Below are 19589 nucleotides of genomic sequence, written 5' to 3' on the forward strand. Positions count from 1 at the left end.
CCGCTCCGCCACACCAGGCAGCCACTGGAGCCCGCAGCGCTGGTAGGGGGATGCTTTGCGGACCTGGCGCCCGTCCAGACCCAGGCCGTGCTTTGAGCTCGGGGCGGCTAGGGGTCGCAGCGCTACCTTGCGGCGCTCTGCAATGCCCTCTGCGTTCTCCGTGCGTCGCCACCTCTCCTCTCACCTCAATAAACACTCACTCGGCTCCCGTCTGGGCTCCGCGCAGGGCCCTGTGCGGGGCGGTGGGCATGCCGCCTGCGCGGCCTGCAGGCCCGCCCAGCGGCCGCGCGCGCCGGGTCGCCTACCCGCCCGGCTGGAGGGGCGCGCAGGCGACGCGGCGCGGGGAGAGATCGGGTGTGATGATGAAAGCGCGAGGGCGGGGGGTGGGGGGAGGATGGGGGAATGGTTCCCGAAAGGCGGCTCGCAAGAAGGCGGTGGAAAGGGCTGGCGGGCCGCAGGCCGCAGGCTCCTCCGGATAGGGGGGGGGGGGGGGCAAAAGCCCTTTCCCTTCCATTAATCTAAGTCAACACGGCGGGAAGGGGCCGGGAGCGGGCCGCGCGCGCGCGCAACCCCTTGGCCACGCAGGGACCGTTGCGGGTCGACCAACCGAGCGCACCGGAACCACGAGATAGGAAAGAAAGCGGTGAGAGGAAGAAGTAAGGGGGCAAGGGGGCTGATAGCTATACTGACGCACCCAAAGCTTGCCCTGAATTTATTTATGACGTCGCCTTTCCCCCGAAGTACCGCAACACCCATCTCGAAGTGGTGCCGGTGCCCAGAAAAGTTCCGCAACGTGTTTGACCCGAAAAGGGCTGCCCCCGTACAGGTTCGATTGTGATTTCAACAATGTTTGTCGTAGGTCAACTCGAAAAGCCTGCCACATTGCACCAAGTTGTGTCGAGTTGTCCGCACTGTCGTGTTTCACGTCCTCCTAAACCCTTTCGCCGGAGCTCCTTTTTTTGTGACGAAACGAATAGACCTTTGCAATGGCGATCCCCACGCCTTTGCGAGTCGTGAGCCGAGTGTCGCAGGAGGCTTTCCAGCGAAATTAATCCCCACAAAATTGAGCAGAAGAAAAAGCCAGCAGACTGGGAGCAAACAGGCAAACACGCCACGGTCTGAGGCCAACGCTGGCCCCGCCCTCCTCTCCCTCCGCCGATCTCCATTGGAAAGATATCCGCTCCACCAGCCAGCGGCTCGGCTGAGACTGTAATAATAGGCGACCAATAATGCCCAAAGATGATTCCGCGCCACTTATACCGCACTCCCCCACCCCTGAAGTCTGCGGAACCTGCGCCGCGCCCTTGTTTGCCTCCGACAAACAGTCACAGCCGATCACTCCCACGGCACGCCGTCAGGCACGCCGTCCCGTTCTCTATTTCACTCTTATTCCCACGCGATCTGCCCCGTCTCCTCTTCCCCTTGTTGCGCATACCTTCCGTATCCTCTTTACCTCTCGCCACCTTTCTGACTATACCCGTCGCCCCAGATAATCCGTGTGCTGCCCTCGTCGTGTTCGATATCGCACCGTTCCGTTTGTGTGTCGTTATCGACAGGCACCTACTGCCCCCTGCCCCCCTCCCCAACTCCCAAGCTGTAATTACCTCGATGAGAAGATCCCTGCTGCAGCTGTACTCCCATCCCCCTCGCTGTCCCCTTTATCCCATTGCTTCGCATTTGCCCCCCCCCCCCCCGCCCCCACGCCTTCTCCCTCTCCACCCGCCCCTCTTCATTTCCTATCTACCCCCGCTGTTGCGTCGCACGTTTCTCACTAATTGCATGGCCCCAGCTCCGCCCAGCTCACCCCTCGGCCCCTCGGGATGCGCGCCCCCGCATTAGTGGTTCCGGCAAGCAGAAGGCACCCCGCCATTTTCCTTGTTTTTAGGCCTACCTTCCCTGTTGTGATTGCAGTTCGTGAAATCTCGCAGCCCTGGCGGCAGCGTTGAATCATGAAAAGATTTTGAAGTGAGATCAAAATCCAATTTTAATAAGAACTATGAATTAGTTCAATTTATTTTTCTCCTTGTTAATGTCTGGTTACGACTGGCGTCAAAGGTTCTCGAAAGTGAATGATGCAAAGGGCTTCATGTGTTACCTGTGTGAAGCCATTTGCACCTGAGAAAAATCACTTACAGCATGTTTAGGTCGCTAGCTTTGTAGTATCTTATATATATTTTATTAGTTGCTTTGAAGTTTTTTGCTGTAAACTTCTGTGTTTCAATATATTCGTGGTTTTTCGGTTTAAGAACGCCATCTTGAACTGGCTGACATCTTGGCTGAACGCTTGTTTAGGTTAAGGGTCGGCTTCTTGTTAATATGAAATATTAAGAAATTCGCTCTATAACTTTGCTTCAAAAACACCATTGACATTCTTCATTTGGATTCGATTCTTATGTTTGAGTTTTGAAATCCAAAGCTGTGAAGTCAGTGACCTTTTGTTGTCTTTGGTATAGTTGGTGGTTTGTAAACAAGAATATTTTGTTTCACATATTTTGATTGGATTGTTTGCTGCTTTTTATTTTGTCAACTCTTATTCATTAATGTGTGCAAGAGGATTGATTTAATATTATACCTTGTCTTATTCATTTATAATTTATAGGTGGACTTAATTAAGTTTCTTGTTTAAGATATGACAGTTTCTTGTACTGAAATTTTCAGGGATTTTGGGATTGTCAGAGTCCTTTGTTATCTGCTACTAAATTTTTCATTTGCATAAATGGATTCATTTTCAAAATAGTTTTCTGTATTTTCAGGTAAGAAAAGTGGGAAAATGGAGGAAAGGGATGGAGACAACTTGGGACCGGGAAAGCCAAAAATAATGGTTTTCCGACCCACCTATGAAGAGTTTAAAGATTTTGCCAAGTACATTCACTACATGGAATCTAAGGGAGCTCACAGGGGTGGTATTGCCAAGGTCTGCTATATGTAGTTTCAATGTTGTGTATTTTTTATAGCATGATTGTCTTCCCCACCTTAAAAAAATAAAAACATCTGTTTTGTTAAGGTTGTTGCTCCCAAAGAATGGGTCCCAAGAAAAGCTGGATATGACCTGAAAGATATTAATGTCACAATACCCGCTCCTATCTGCCAAGTTGTAAATGGCAAGCAGGGGCTCTACCAGCAATATAATGTTCAGAAGAAAAAAATGACTGTCCAACAGTTTCATGACATGGCTAATTCATCGAAGTATGTTGTATAGCTCTATTTCAAGTATTTGTTTTCTTTTTTTATTTTCTAATTTTGTATATAATACTGTGCATTTACTTCTATTAGATATGCTACTCCTCATCATAAGGATTATGAAGAACTAGAAAGAAGATATTGGAAAAATATCACTTACAACCCTCCAATCTATGGTGCAGATGTTTCGGGAACTCTCACAGATCCAGATATAACGGTAACTTTATTTGTGTAGCAATCTTCTCCCCGTGGCCCTTCTGTGTTGTTTGTTTGTTACTGAGGTATCTATTACTTTACAGAACTGGAACATCAACAAACTGGGCACCATACTGGACTATGTTAGTGATGAGTACCACATCAGTATTGATGGAGTAACAACAGCATACCTCTATTTTGGAATGTGGAAGACCACATTTGCATGGCACACTGAGGACATGGATCTGTACAGTATAAATTATCTTCATTTTGGTGCTCCTAAAACTTGGTATACTATTTATTTTATTTTAATGGTCTGTCTCTGACATGTTTAACACATTGTCATTTATTCTTAATTGTTGTACTTTACGAATGTTGTAGGTATGCAATTCCCCCAGAGCATGGGCGACGTTTGGAAAGACTTGCTGATGGTTTCTTTCCAGATCAGAAAGCCTGTCCTGCCTTCCTCAGGCACAAAATGTCAATCATATCCCCACAAGTTTTAAGGCATCATTCTATTCCTTATAATAAGGTTTGTTCACAGTTTGTCAACTAGGTTCTTTTCTTGCACTGTGAAAAATGAGAATCACCACACATGCTTTCTTATTTAAAACAGATTACTCAAGAGGAAGGTGAATTTATAATAACTTTTCCCTTTGGTTATCATTCTGGGTTTAACCATGGATTCAATTGTGCTGAATCAACCAATTTTGCCTCAGAGCGATGGGTAGAATATGGGAAGCGAGCTTCCCAGTGTAACTGCAGGTATACAATTGCATTTCTGCTTCCCTCTAGCCGTGTGAACATCATAATGTATGCCTAAAACTAATTTCTAAAATCTTAAATTTTTCAGGGATGATATGGTTAAAATTAATATGGATCTGTTTGTCCAACGGTTTCAACCAGACCGTTATGAGGTTTGGAAAGAAGGGAAGGACTATGGCTGTCATCCAGAAGATCCTCATCACCATAAGCCTGCTCCTCACCCTGATGCTGTGCTCAGGAGGTATACTATCCTATCATTATTTATTCAACCAATTCTGCTACTGCTTGTTGTTTTTCTGTAATGTAATGTCTACTTATTCTAATTGTTGTTAATTTCTACAGTCAGGAAGCTGGAAAAGATAGTCCAAAGAAAAACCCAAAACGGCATCCAATTCATAAGAAGAAAACTGGCAATGGATCTGATGAAGTACAACTTAGTGATGGTATTAAACAGGAATGTGATGACACCAAACATGAATATAATGTAAAGGAAGAATGTACAGATAAATTATCTTTCAAAAAAGAAGAGTCAGCAGATGACAGTAGCTCATCAAAGAAGGTTGAGGAACCATATTTCCCTGAGTATTTTGAAGAAGATTTCCAGTCAGAGGATGAAGTTGTAGCAGATTCTGATGGATTGAATGATCTCTACGAAAAAGCTGGGGAAATAGGTATGAAATTCACTAGATAGAAAATTCTATTTTCCTTTGGTAGTGAAGGCTTAATGTGATGAGGTTGTGCACCATACTTTTTCACTCAATGTGTTTTTAATAAATTTTATTTTAATTTTAGAGTATGGAAGAGGAGATCATGAGTACAGCTATAGGCGTGACATCCGCAAGAGACCAGAATTAGATGAGGATTGGAACATGGGGCATGAGCAGCCAAAGCGGAAGACAAAGCGCACTACTCCCAAGATTGTTAAACATTCAGCTGCTGCCATGGCTATCTCACCATCACAAATGTCTACTTTGCAAAGACCCCTAACACCAGCTTTCCCCAAGAGCAGAACAGTGACAGTACCAAATTCAGTTGTAGTTGGCAGCAGCGGTGTTTCTAAAGTTGTTCAAGCTGCAGTTAACAAAGGTAATTTACCACCAATAACTTTAGGCGATGGTAGTGTTCAAATTCGACCAGTGAGTGTGCCAGGCCAACCTCCCCGCCCTATTGCGAGGACAGCAACCGTGTATAAGGTGGGTGGTAGGATAATCCCAACACAGGTGCCCCCGAGCATCTCCATCCTTCACAAGAGTGGAAATGTGCCCAATGGACGAGCTGCTTTCAAATTTGCATTGATGTCACAGCCCAGACAGCAGAACCCTGTGAAGAACCCACTTGCAACTCTGAGTAAAAACATGAAAAATAATGCATTGTCAGTGAGTGTGCAGAGAGTGAATGCTCAAGGGCACAAGGTGGAGCATGTGATACCAGAGACAGCAGTGCGAGCAGTCGCATCTCGAAGTTATGTGAGACCAGGGACACAGAGAGTTGGAACAAATTGTTTGAGACCTCCAGCTGGTCAAATGCTGAAAGGTGGCCAAGCTGTGATTTTTAGGCAAACTGCTCCAAAAACTTTGGTACGACCAGTCCTACTTCAAGCTCAGCCTCGTTCAGCTAATTCTTCTAATCCTAGACGGCAACATCCAAACAAGATCATTGTCAGACAAGCTCCTTCTGCTTTATCAGTCACATCTAGACCTTTTCAATCATCACCTGCTGCTCTAGCTAATATGATGGCTGACAAGCTGCCAAATGCCACACAAGACCATCAGTTGAAAAAGAAATCGGAAGATGGGAAGTCGCCTGACAGTGTCTCTGTCGTTGTAGCAGAAGTAACTCCAACACCTATGTCGCCACCGTTGATAATCTCAAGTCGCCCTCAGCCACAGGCTGATAATACAAGTACTTCAACATTACCTTCCACATCAGTACATACTGATATATCATATCCAGCACCTAATACTCACCAACTTCATCAACACACCGTGCCATACCTTCATGCATCTTCAACAGTTTCTAATTGTTACCCATCAACCCAATCCACTCCTTCATCGCAAATCAATCCTAACCCTTCAAATCCTCCCATTTGCACGCCAGAATCTCTCTCCCAATCTCAACCATCACTTATTACTCAATCACAACTTTCATCCAAAACAGTCTCACCCCCTTTGTATCAACCAGTATCTTCATATCCTATCACATCTTCTCAAGATTGTTCATCTGCCCAAATATTATTGTCACCTCTGCCTAGTGTGGCTCCATGTGAGACTGTGGCCTTACCTGTTGCAGAACCCATACCCACTACCTCTTTATTCACTGAACTACCACCTATGTCATCTCTTACTGGATCATACCCTCCATATTCATCTTACCAACCTTCATATGACCCTTCATACACTTATACAACCTCAGCTGCTGTTTCTTCATCACATCCACCACCTGTTCCCATGACTTCACATCAGTCTCAACAGCTGTCTGTGGCTGGGTATTCCTCTCCAGGGTCCCTGCAGGGTGGCAGCCAGATTGGCAACCACATTCAGTACCTGCATGCTGCTATGGACAAGAACAGTGGGTCAAACATCCCGTCCAGCATGCCAGCCGAAATGTGCAGTCAACAGATTGAAACAGGTATGAATGTATAGAAATTCGTGTCCACGCACCTTTATCTAAAAGATATTTTGAGAATTTTCATCAAATATAAAACTCATGACCTTGGCCTTTTTGTTTTTAAAATTTTGCTTCATTGCACTTTGATTAAATTTGTAATCACAGTATTTGATCAAAAGTAACAATTGACTTTGGTACTCTGCTGTATTTTTGTTTTGTTTTTCCTTAAAGGAATAGCTGTTAATTTGTATTTTAGCTAGAATCTTTTCTTTTTTTTTTTCTGTTAGTCATTCTTCAGGCATCCTCACTCGTCATCTTCCCGACAGTCTCCCATGCTTGCTTGTTTTACACCCTCTGCTTAATAATTTGCAGAATTTTTCCTCTGTCCGAGGTGGTGTTTTTGTTGAAAGTTGTAATGTTAATCGTCTATCTCAATAGAAAATGGAGTCCAGCTAGTCACAAAATTGATATGTTTCCTTATACGTGCATATGCTCTTGAATTCTTTGTTTCTTTCAATTTTTTCTGTTATGCTGTTTCAGTTCTCCCGCAAACTGTGTCATCTGATTCAATTGGTGTTTCCTCTACCACTGCCTCACCATATGTCCCTGGGCCTTACTCAGAAAACCAAGCTTACATCTCAAGTGCAGCATATGTAGCTCAGCCATCTGCTTCTTATGCTGAACATCAAGTATCTCCTGATAGCTATTCAAATATTCATGGATCAATTAGTAGTGCACCAGAACTGGTTTCACAAGTCCTGCTAAATGAAAGTAACTCCTCAAATCAGGAATATTATACCTGCAACATGGATTTAAATGGTTTTCAAGGGATGCCTCATCTCACCATTGCTGAAGGACTCGAGCCACTTTCAAATGAAGGTTAATTTTAAAAATAATTTATTGGTACCTATTAATCTATCTCTATAATTTTTGAAAGCTATGCCATTATCTTTTTACCAGGACTGGACCAAGATAGAATTGCACCCCCACATTTAGAACCACAACTTGAACCAGTGCTAATGACTTCCGGCAGTGCTCCTTTGCTATCTACTCCGGGGCCACAACCTCACTACAGCAACAGCTCTCCATCACAGCCTCCCTACCTTACACCACAGCTAGGTACTGCCATGATCGATAAAGTGTTTAAATTTCAATGGACATAAATTTCTTGCCTTAACATTTGCATGTGTTTCAATTCTAGATTCATCCTGAGCAACCATACATGCGGTAAACCAAAATCTTCCTATTTCATGTACTATTTGAACTTGGTCCTTGTCTAAGGACACACTTCAGCCTTACCACATGGAATGTGATATTAGGGTCAGGGTTCATCACTTCCTGTGACTGTGAACTGTTCCTGATGATTGTTATACATCGTGTTGTATATGCCTCATATTGAGGTTTTGTTATACTTGCCCCACTTGTGCACAAACCTGTCCTAACTTGAAATAAGTCATCAAATATTGCGTTTACCAAAGTCTTCATTACTTTTGGGGGTATGAGGTACTCTCCAATTTCTTTCAAAATGTCATTCTGTTGAAGAACAGTTAATCGTAGGAAAAGCAAACTCACAGTTTCTTTCAAATCTTTACTGTAGGCTACACACTTTATATCATGTCTTTCATTATTGTTAGGAAAAGAGGCTATACAATCTTGAAAATAAGTAAATTTTGTAAATAATTGTTATTATTTAAATGAATAGTTGTCCATTGCCTTTGCTGATCAAAGTCATAAATTACTTCTCTTTTTAAGCTATATAAATGAAAACCTAATGGCTGTGACAAATTTGGAGGAACTGTATATTGAGTGCTGGTCTTTAGAGATTGTAACTGAATTTATTCATCTTGATTAGATTCTCTATTAATAGTACTGGTACAAACATTTTAGCTAGTGCTTGTTTTAACTACTGGCTTAATGTAGTTTGCTGGCATTTTTCAGTATTAATATTCGGACATTGAAACAGAAGGATTTGGTTGATTGTTCTGAAAAGAATTCCTCATTTCCATCTAAGTTGTGTCGAAAGTTACAGGAATTGTTATTCCTGTTTTGAAATTAAATGTGAATTGGAAGATGCATTTCATTTGGGAGTAAAGAAATTTTTGAGATTTTGTCCATAGACATGGATGAAGATTTTCATTGAAATTGAGTGACAGGTCTGCAGCTAATAACACTGAACAATCATTGTTTCCTTACCTTTATCTGCATTATTTCTTCCCTCTCTTCATATCTCATTTAGTATTCAAGAAAGTTGCGTTTTTAATATCTAATTTTCATTTTATATGTTAATGTTTCGATAAATTTTCCACCCAGATTAAATAAACTGTTTGTAATTCACTCACAATACCATTACTATTTTAATTAATTTCTGCTCCCTATTTTAATATTGTAGTCAAAAGAAAGGGCTCACATGGCTAGGTGTAAGGGCTCAATTAGCTGTAATCAGTTTACTGTATCAAATGCAGAGGAAGGTGCTCCTATATTCCTCAGACTTTTCAAACATAATTAGCAGAACAGAGTTGTTTCAGAAACTAAGCAGTAGTTTGCAGTTCTAGTTAAGAGGTTCTTTTAGTTATGTATGAAGGAGTTTAGTGATGCTGTGCTGTAAGTCAGCAGCCCAAATAGGTCACAAGTACCAAAATTTCAATTATTAATTGTGTTGCTGACATCTTTAAAAGAAAACATTTATTTTAGAAATATATTAGCATGTGTTGTTTTTTTTTTGACAGTATTAAGTAAAGAGAGATACAAACAAGCAGCCTTAACTTACCACTTGTAAATAACATGTTTATATGTAATGTACAGAGGAAGTTTTGTTCTTTAAGCTTAAATGTGGAGCAACTTGACTCAATTTTTTGAGTTTTACCCTATTTATTATATTACATTGGATTTGATGGTATCATGTTAAAGTTGTACACGTCTGTCTAGCGTGTGTGGCAAGCTTAAGTGTTTCAATTTTTTTTAAATGTAGTCTAGATGTGTCTCTAACAATTTCCTCTACTGACTGCGTATCCTTTTCAAATATTGATTGTGTTTATTTCCTTTGATAGGCCCACATGTAACAATCTTCAATCTTCTGATCACTTGTCTACACTGTGTACTGTTCTAACCTGATACCTTCAGCAAGCAAATTTTACTTATCAGTTGATGAAGATAAAATTAATTTATAGTAGCTATTTATAGTAAATTGTAGTGCAAATGGTTTGATGAGAAAGACTGAGGGATTATTCATATTGTTCCCATGATAATCCTGGATAATTAATTAATTGTATCAAAAATGTTATTTGTGCGTAAATGTGTGATTGCCATATTGGTGAAATAAAAGTCATCTTTAAATCAATAAATCAACGTAGACTACTTTTAATGTTGTTCTGCATCATAGTTTAGCACAACCTCTAAAAGTGAGGTATATCAAGGGACAATTTTGCTTCATATCCATCAAGGAAAATTGCAAAATACACTCCATTATTTGCTCCTCTTAAAGGGGTTCAGCCTGTTGAACATTGATGTAATTGCATTTTCAGGTACAGCCGGTTGAGCTTCTTGTTTCCTGGAAAACAAGCAACGGTTAAAATTAGAAAAAAATGAAATATTTAGTGCCACAGAATTGTTGCATGGCTCCAAAGTGTAGAAGACTCACTGCTCTTGTTCAGCTTTCAATTCCTCCAAATATTCCTTTCTATACAAATGTTTAAGAGGTAGAATTGGTCCTTTAGCTTTTTCTTCTTCATATTGCATTTTTTGAACAGCTTCATGGATCTTAAGACCATACCATTGAATATACTCTGTATCATACTGCAATCCCACCAACAAATATCAAAATAAATCTCGTGAAAACGCACATCTTACTGTTAGTGGAAGTGACTGCTGAATAACAGACCTTTTCTAAGTAATGCTTATACGTATTATAGACTTGGTCCCTCTTCTCTGGATCAGAGTGCGGAAGTTCGTTCTTATCAAGAGCAAGTAAAATTTTCCTCTTAATTTTAAGAGCTAAATCAGATTTGAGATCACATGCTGGAGTCTGAGAATACCATGCAAAGAAGTTGTCAAACAAAGCTGTACAAAAAGGGCATTGTCGATAAAACATTACAATCCTTTACCTGTAGCAAGTAGTGATCAAATCCATAGTGCTTGTGTATCAGCTGAATAGTTCTCTTTGTCACAGCAGATGTAATGTATAAGTCCAATACTTCACTGTACACAACAGATATTTCCAACTTAGGGATCCAATATCTTGGAATCCTTGGAAGCTTCAAGTGTGGGTGAGAGAAGCCCTTGATAACAGCAGCTCCACCCCACAAACCTCTATGAAATGCTTTGGGGAAAAAAAGCGGAGGTGGATCATCCTGAAGACGTTTTCTGTTTCAGATTGATAACAGACACATTAGTATATAAAAGAAATAAATACATGTTGACAAAAAGAGTTCACACAGTTAATAAAATTGTTGCATACACAACTCCTGTCTCTGGGTCTCGTTGGTATCTTTCTTTAACAGGTATGTGATGTACTGCAGAGGGCTTCTGCAGTAACTCTTCATAAAATTTTTTGTAGGCATTGGGGAGATTTCTTCCAATTCCATCGTTTAAAGGATGTGGTTTTGGTATAAAGTACAATTTGTTTAACTGTAAGACAAACAATTAGTTGTTGATGGTAAACAAGAAATAGTAGCACTAAATCTAGACGCATGACAAGCTAGATTTTCCTAGAACTACATTTTTCTTGGTAAAAAATTTTTGTGCGAAAATCTGCAAAAGACATAAAAATCATAGTGAATAAAGGTTAGGGTGGAACTCACATTATAAAGGCCCTTATTCTCGGGCAGAAGCCGTCTGTGAGCCATCGTCTCATACGATTCAAGGGAAAAATTAGACTAGAAAGATTTTCAAAATGAGCCGAATTGTTGATACATTCAATTAGATCTTGGTTTGAAGGGCTTTAAGAGAACATAAATACAAATACCAAACTAACGAATGCAAGCAGCCGTCAGCCGTGCATTGCCGCAGTAGCAGCCGACATCCAAACATCTGCCGCTTGAAGGCTTTGACTGAAACCAACAACACAACACATAAATCCGTTTCATAGAGCAAACACGTAGCTGAAGTAAATTAACATTTTAACACACTTATGCATAAAAAATAGAAGACAGATTATGATTTCGTTCTCGCTTGCTTTGTAAACGAAAGGAAATAAAATAATTATATTTCATTATTTCTTTATTAAGGTTGGTACAATCTCTACTCCATGTTTGAATTTAGGGTTTACAGTGAGTTTGAAAGAAGCAACGGTCACGCGTGGTCAACCGGCTTTTGATTTTACACATCTCGCTTTCTTAGAACATAAAATCCATCGTTGTTCGGACCTTCGTAAGTATAAGAAATTTCTTCTTGCGAAATACGATACTATACTTTCTCAAATGTTTTAAGTACTTTTAATTACATTAGAAGTAGAAGCGCCTGTCGACCGCGGGCTTCCTTGGCTTGTTTGTTGTTGTCTCCATTTTATTCAGCGTCCAAACGATTTCACTCACTAACAACTTCGAATCTAGCGTTCAAACCTCTAAATTTTGTCTTTTCATGTTCTTTTATTTGATCTGTTATTGACAGTAGTATAAGCTTTTACTACCTCTACCTGTCTTGATCTGTCTCAAATCAAACCATAATTCATTTATTACCACAATCATTGCAATCAATAACAAATACAGTAGTAAAGTTAAGTTGTATTAGTGTTGAACCTCATGCTGGATTTCATAATTATTTGACCAGCAAAAATATTGCTTGGTATGCCTTTTGAGACTGACTAGGAAATAACTTAGTATAATCTGTTTTTCATTGTACAATAACACAATTTCTCAACTCATATTTCAGGCATGCCTTTGACATCCTAAGATTAGTAAGATGGTACTTAAAAGAAAGGATCCCGGGAGGGCTTACTCCCCAGCCCGAAAAGCTCTATCTAGATCGGGTGTGGGACTGTGTCGCTCTCCTCGACGTGCCCTTTCTACTTCTTTCCAAGCATCATCTAGACCAGTTCCCTCAGCACGTCCAGGAGCATCCAGAGGACCTGTCAGACGATCCTCTGCCAATGTCAAAGTGGTTGTCAGAGTACGGCCTTTGAGCCAACGTGAAACAGAGAACAATTCAAGGTACCAGCTTTGTTTGACTTTTTAGGTGTCTTGGGAACTATTTCATGTATTTCATTATTTATATCTTTTTTTTACCAGGGTAATTGTGGATGTTGTCGATGACAAAATGATTGTTTTTGATCCCAAGAGAGAAGAAGAAACCTTTTTTTTTCATGGATCTAAACAGAAAGGCAGGGATATGCTAAAAAAGCAGAATAAAAATACACAATACCTTTTTGATTGTGTTTTTGGTCCCCAAGCAAACAATGAAAATGTGTTTGAAGGAAGCACAAAGAGCATTATAAATTCTGTTTTGGATGGTTTTAACTGCTCTGGTGAGCTTTACTTCTTAACTGTGTATATTAGAATGCAATTGTTGGTATAACATTGTAAATCTGTTTTCAGTTTTTGTTTATGGTGCAACTGGGGCAGGGAAAACCTTTACTATGCTGGGGACTCATGAAAACCCTGGTATTACATTCCGTACAATGGTGGAGCTTTTTGCCCAGATGGAAAGCCAGAAACATGACAAGGACTTTGAAATTGGGGTATCTTATCTGGAGGTAATTTAAACAGGATTATTGCAGGTATTAAACACTGTCTCGGTTGTCTATATTTTTATTTTTTTTAGGTTTATAATGAAACTGTGAAGGACCTTCTAAACCCCTCTTCTGGTGCTCTCTTTTTGAGAGAGGACGGTGCTGGGGTAGTTGTTGCTGGCCTTAAAATGGAACGAATATCAGATCCCAATCGCATGTTTGAACTACTGGAACATGGAAACCAGAACCGGTCACAACATCCAACAGATGCGAATGCTGAATCATCAAGGTCTCATGCTGTGTTCCAGGTACTGATATTCTTACCAACTCTGATCAAATTTATCCATTTTGCATCTCATCTCATCACAATTTTTACCACAGGTTTATATAAGAATGAAAACTAAATCAACTGCTCAGACCAAAATGGTGAAATTGTCCATGATAGATCTTGCTGGATCAGAACGAGGGGCAGCTACAGGAGGTGCTGGAGTTAGATTCAAAGAAGGTTCCAACATCAATAAATCTTTGCTGGCATTAGGTAAATTTAATTCACTTTTCTGTCTAGTACCCATTGGGTGTTCTTGAATTTCATGAATTAATTTGGTCGTAGGAAATTGCATCAATGCCTTGGCTGATGGACAACGCCATATTCCATACCGAGATTCAAAACTGACACGATTGCTGAAGGATTCACTTGGAGGAAACTGCCAAACAGTGATGATTGCCAATATCTCTCCAGCTCATCCAACAATAGAAGATACCCACAACACCCTTAAGTATGCCACTAGAGCCAAAAGTATAAAATGTCAGGTATGGAAATTCACATTTTCTGTTGTGTGTATTAGCTTATTTGAACAGGTTTAATACTTTAACACTCTTTCAGATTAAAAGGAATGTTGTCTCAGTTGAACTTCATGTGTCTCATTACATCAAAATGGTTGAAGACTTGCAAACTGACAATGGGCGTTTAAAAACTGACAACGAACGTTTAAAATCTGAATATGAAAAGATAAAGAAAGAGTTTGAAGAATATAAGGCTCGAAACCTAAGTATTCCATCTGAAGTTCTTCCCCCAGCACATTCAGCTTTACCATCCCCTCCCCAGTCACACTTGCCACCTGCAGTAGCTGCAGCTGTTGCAGCCATCAGTAGCAAGATGAAGACAGCAACTTCTACAACAACAATAGGTGTCAATACGTCACCTTTTAAGGGATTGGTACGTGTGTTGTTCTTTCACTGTCATTGTGTTTCTCTTCTGAAATATCATCAAAAGGCTTTTTCTTCTCATTTTAGAAGCTGAAAACTGAGGAATTAGAGAGGCTTCGAAATGAGGCAGAAGATCTTTACAATCAAAAGGCAAAGCTTCACCAACGGTTTCTTAACATGGATTCATCAGATAAAGTTCTCAGATGGAGGATTAAAATGAAGCAGCGTGCCATTGATAGAGTGCAGGCCATGAGTTCAACACCAACTCGACTCAACCAGGTAAATTTATTTCATATACATATTGAATGTTTCAATTTTTCCTTGTTCATTTTTCCAATTATTAATTATTCTCACAATTATAATGGATCCCCAGGTCCAAGTTAAAGTTGACAAATCAGTTGATCAGTTCAGAGGCCGCCTAAACTCAGTGAATGAATGTCAGGTAGCAGTGTCAGCAGATGAGAGTGAAATTAACAAAAGGCTCGAAGGAATTCGAGAGGAACTTCAAAGGTTAGGTGTTTTTGATGAAGTTGCTCCACATTTGAAAGCATTTGAATTAGAGGTTTGTTTTCCTGCTTTAAATCACAACTCTAGTCACAGTTCTTCCATTTAGCGTTCTCTGCTTTGTCTATAATATGGTCTTTGAAATATTCCAGTTTCTTAATCTTGAGCTATCTCTTAAATGTCAACACCTTGAGAAGTTGGTTGAATATTTGGACAAAGGATTTGAGAGCCAAGATGAAGTAGTAAAGACTGTCAGTGGTCTCTTCCGAAAATACTATAACCTTGTTCGAGGGCACGGCCACATGACTAATGATTTAGTTAGCCAACATGAGGTATGATATATTAGCAAGTGTATTTTTATTCATAAACCTGTTTATTTTTACATTGTTCTTCATGAAACTTCTTAATTTCAGGCTGCCATGCGTGGTCTTGAAGGTTTGAAGTCTGTTCAGTGGAGGACAGGAAGTGCGATATCGGTCTTTCATCCAGCTGATGAGTCTGAAGAGACACCTGTCACTTCCATTACAACTGATGAACTTAAATGCACAAAAGACAGTACACAACCATCACTGCCTTCACTAGTGCCAAAGGGAAATGTACTTGACACTATTAAAAATGAAGTGCTTGTTCAAAGCCCACTGTGTTCTAGCTCATCAAATCCTTCAAGCGTCCCTGAGGATATAGATACTGCTACTATGCTGGCCTCTATGGAAGATTTAGACTCAAAGGTGGACAACATTTTGAGCACAAGTATTTCATCTACTGCTGCAGAGACTGACGGAGAAGACAAAGAACGACCTCTAAATGTAACTTTTGATGGGGATTCGAATCTTAATTCTACATTCGTCAAAGACAGTGAAGAACCATCAAAAGTTTGTCTTAATGAAACATTTGAAAAGACAGAAGCAAGTGGTCAAGCCCTGGCTGTGGGACCTAAGGAGAATGCTGCAAGTGGCCAAGTTTGTCAAGTTGAGGAGTTAAATAATACATTTTCAATGGAGGAAAGTTCATCCAAAGTAACTGTGATGAAACTGAGTGTTCCTGAAACTGTCCAGGGATACCGAAGATCACCCCAACTGCATGTCTCACCTAATAGCTCTCCTTACCACAAGAGATTCCCCTCCCCTTCCAACTCATCTCCATTAAGAGTTCTTAAGTCTCCAAATCCACGATCCCCATTAAGTGCGGAGTCGAAAAAGGATTCGTCCTCCTCGCCTCCAGTTGTAGGCCCTCTAAAAAAACAAGTTTCTTCAATATCACCTGTGCTGTTAAGTAGCGCATTGTTGAAGAAACCTTCATCCATCTCACCATCTACAAGTGCCCTGTCGACTACTACCCTTACTAAAAAGACGGGCACTAATTCTCCAGCATTTGCTGTACCGGCACCTGTACCTGCCAAGTCCAGTGTTGGACTTAAAAGACCGGTTGGAGGAATTGTGGACAAGAGAAAAGGTAATGTTTCATGTTGGTTTCCCTTGTAGATTTTATTTGTAGTCACCATATTGTCACATTGTGTAAATATTTACACCTTTTTCTCATTCTTTTTCAAAATTTCAGCAATTATCTCCAATCCTGTGCCTCAGAAACAGACTGCTAAGATTCTCAGTATTAACCGTAAGCCTCTTGGAGCTAAACCAAATCCAAATTTAAACACACCCAATAAGGTGAAGATGGCCTGGAACAAAGAAAATAGGAATACCAATGCTGCAAGCAGATCCGTTACCATCAAACTTCCAAAAAATGGTCAGTTTATCTCTCTGCTTATTTAGCCATATTTAATTAATTCTTTTCATTCAGAATTTCATCCTGAATTATGTATATCTTTTATCCTTAACTATTAATTTACAGCTGTCAATTCCAGGACTGTACCAAAAGCCCCATCTGCTCCTGTTCCTTTAAATGACACCTTTACCAAATGAATCATTCATTCAACTTTAATTAACTATAACGTACTATTGTGAATACATGTAGAGTTTTATTTTGTGAAACCATGTCCTTTGAATCCTGAACTTTATTTCAAGTGAATGGCCAGTTACCATTGTGTATACTGCACTAATTCTGAAAATATTTCGTCAATAATTGTTCGGGGAATTCTGCAATATTGTTGATTGTTATAAATTTTCTTAACTTATATAATGTTTTAAAAAAAATACAAATTGGTAAATTATTTATCATTGTTTTAATCTTTGCATATAATTTAGTTCATCTCTTTTAATCTGAAATTATTATTGATCCATTCAATTAAATGTTTTTATATTAGTAGTTGTGAGGAGGTGGTGCTCACATTTTCCTTAACATTGATGTACTGTATACCTAGATAGATCCACTTTATATTGCCAAAGTAATTACTGCATACTATAACTGGTTGACATATTGCATGTGTAGAGCTATGTAAACTGCCAGTTATATAAAAGACTGTATATTTGTGTATATTTCTTTGATATTGATTTGTTGGTACTGTATTTAAAATTTAATAATAACCTTGAACTACTGTATGTGGTATCTTTTTTATTAATTGGCTTCACTGAATGCATACAACCAAAGATCATTAAGTTGAGACTGTCCAGGTCTGTCAGTCCAAATAAAGCTGGAAATAGATGCTGATCGCATGGCTCAGCTCAGTATTTGACCTTTTGATGATATTTGAATTTGACTATTCGGTATCTCCCCTGTGATACACTTGTTACCTGTCCGCACTCTCCCCCCTGTCCGCGCGTGCGCACCGCGCATGCTGCAGCCGGCTTGTGTTTATGTTTCGTCTGCTGTGAGCCAAACGAGCGCACTCTGCTGCTGTATCATCATACTGTCCCTATTTTTTAAAAAAAGTAATTTAAACAAGTCACAGAATTTGTATGGTATGGAGGAAATATTTAAATCTCTATCGGAAGAAGCAAGAGGTAAATTTTTACAATATGTGAATTTTTGTGAAGTGTTGTGCCAATCAACAGCTTTTTATCTCTTTCTCTATAATTGCAGAATTTCAGTATGGCATATGCATACCAGAAATAAATGTAAATGATATAACTCCACTGAAGTTTTATAGATCATATGTATCTGCTAATCAACCTGTTCTCATACGAAATGCCTGCACTCACTGGCCAGCATTTGCGAAATGGAATAAAGACTATTTTTGGTGAGTTTTGGCACAAATACATGATTTATTATTCTTTATGTTACCATAATCCTTTAAATGTTCACTAATGCCTGCATAACATGAAATAAATATTCCTCAGCACAAAATTGGGTGAGAAGAAAGTGATAGTAGCCATTACACCTAATGGTTATGCTGATGCTGTGGCTTTTGATTCTAAAACTAGCAGAGAATACTTTGTCATGCCTGAAGAAAGATCGATGACGTTTGCTGAATTTTGGCTGGCTTTGGATCAACCTGACAAGTAAGTGAGTCATTCCCAGCAAGTTTTGAAAAAGCAATCAATTGTGATTTTAAGCGTCAATTTTGTTCAGGCATCCTGGAGTCTATTATTTGCAACGCCAAAATTCAAATTTGATAGAGGAACTTCCAGAACTCCTCCAGGACATAGATAGGCATATACCTTGGGCAACAGAGGCATTTGGATCTACCCCAGACGCTGTCAATTTTTGGGCTGGTGATGGCAGGGCTGTAACTTCTAGTAAGTTGTACATCTAAATCTTTTTATCCCATATAACTTCAGATGGTTCTTCATGTTTGAGGGGAAAGGGGCATCTGATGTTGGGGCTTCTCGCGTTTTGCAGTGGGCCAGGTAGTTCCTCATGTTTGATGTTCCTCTTTGTATTTGCAGTGCACAAAGACCCATATGAGAATATTTATTGTGTCATAAGTGGGCATAAAGACTTCATTTTACATCCACCAACAGATCGTCCCTGGATTCCTTACAAACGGTATCCCCCTGCTGCATATTTAGAAGTCTCTCATGGAAATTTTGTTATAAATCCCCAAAATTTAGAGCCTTTAATCGAGAAAGACTCTGAGCACAAGTTAGAGGATGTACCATGGATATGTGTTGATCCCTTGGCTCCTGACTTCAAGAGATATTCATCTTATAGAAATGCTTCACCTCTACAAGTGAGAGTAAATGCTGGAGATGCTTTGTTCCTACCATCTTTGTGGTATCATCATGTTCGTCAATCACATGGATGTATTGCTGTCAATTATTGGTATGACATGCAGTATGATATTAAATATGTCTATCACAAATTCTTGGAAGCTCTTGTTAGCTCTGTAAAATAGCTATAGAGAATAATCAAATGAGAACTGAATGTATGTATTTCAATGTTCTTTCAATAATTTTGAAAGACAACAGTCAATGTTTCAGTGGTGATCTATTAGTCCCCCAAAAAGACATTTTTTTTGTTTGACAGGTATTTCAGCACAAAACTATACATATACTATATCATGAAACTAGACTGAAAAAATCAACTTAGTTTTTATTTTTTATTACTTATTCCCTCCTGCCAGATCACCACTGAT

The 19589-nt window shown here is 39.7% G+C and overlaps 4 protein-coding genes across 7 annotated transcripts; 3 read left to right on the forward strand and 1 right to left on the reverse strand.

The window, feature by feature from the left end:
- Positions 1-1823: 1823 nt before the first annotated feature.
- LOC113204974 (probable lysine-specific demethylase 4B) lies at positions 1824-10092 on the forward strand. Of its 4 annotated transcripts, none has more exons than XM_026420366.2 (13): positions 1824-1965; positions 2754-2914; positions 3005-3186; positions 3274-3397; positions 3480-3664; positions 3757-3907; positions 3992-4140; positions 4229-4381; positions 4483-4811; positions 4933-6768; positions 7288-7626; positions 7708-7866; positions 7949-10092. In XM_026420366.2, exons 2-13 carry the CDS (start codon positions 2771-2773, stop codon positions 7957-7959), a joined length of 3762 nt encoding a protein of 1253 aa, XP_026276151.1. In that variant the 5' UTR covers positions 1824-1965; positions 2754-2770; the 3' UTR covers positions 7960-10092. The 4 variants fall into 4 exon arrangements, with proteins under 4 accessions (XP_026276151.1, XP_052121815.1, XP_026276152.1 ...); XM_052265855.1 differs by having other exon boundaries at positions 4933-5226; XM_026420367.2 differs by lacking the exon at positions 1824-1965 and adding an exon at positions 2020-2144.
- Positions 10075-11768, reverse strand: LOC113204978 (39S ribosomal protein L28, mitochondrial). The gene is made up of 6 exons (XM_026420370.1): positions 11544-11768; positions 11201-11370; positions 10848-11106; positions 10625-10768; positions 10385-10539; positions 10075-10294 (listed from the first exon to the last, which is right to left on the reverse strand). Exons 1-6 carry the CDS (start codon positions 11586-11588, stop codon positions 10210-10212), a joined length of 858 nt encoding a protein of 285 aa, XP_026276155.1. The 5' UTR covers positions 11589-11768; the 3' UTR covers positions 10075-10209.
- Positions 11769-11962: 194 nt separating this feature from the next.
- On the forward strand, positions 11963-17613 carry LOC113204975 (kinesin-like protein KIF18A). The gene is made up of 14 exons (XM_026420368.2): positions 11963-12111; positions 12613-12890; positions 12969-13204; positions 13275-13432; positions 13501-13716; positions 13790-13946; positions 14019-14218; positions 14292-14624; positions 14702-14893; positions 14988-15176; positions 15271-15450; positions 15532-16570; positions 16676-16861; positions 16967-17613. Exons 2-14 carry the CDS (start codon positions 12643-12645, stop codon positions 17035-17037), a joined length of 3405 nt encoding a protein of 1134 aa, XP_026276153.1. The 5' UTR covers positions 11963-12111; positions 12613-12642; the 3' UTR covers positions 17038-17613.
- An 83-nt stretch (positions 17614-17696) lies between these two features.
- LOC113204977 (bifunctional peptidase and (3S)-lysyl hydroxylase JMJD7-like) lies at positions 17697-19583 on the forward strand. Its single transcript, XM_026420369.2, has 5 exons — positions 17697-18015; positions 18095-18251; positions 18352-18513; positions 18584-18750; positions 18901-19583. Exons 1-5 carry the CDS (start codon positions 17847-17849, stop codon positions 19347-19349), a joined length of 1104 nt encoding a protein of 367 aa, XP_026276154.1. The 5' UTR covers positions 17697-17846; the 3' UTR covers positions 19350-19583.
- The last annotated feature ends 6 nt before the right edge of the window (positions 19584-19589 follow it).

Source organism: Frankliniella occidentalis, unplaced genomic scaffold, assembly GCF_000697945.3.
Source record: "Frankliniella occidentalis isolate FOCC.00 unplaced genomic scaffold, Focc_3.1 Scaffold3, whole genome shotgun sequence".
NCBI classification, from domain to species: Eukaryota; Metazoa; Arthropoda; class Insecta; order Thysanoptera; family Thripidae; genus Frankliniella; species Frankliniella occidentalis.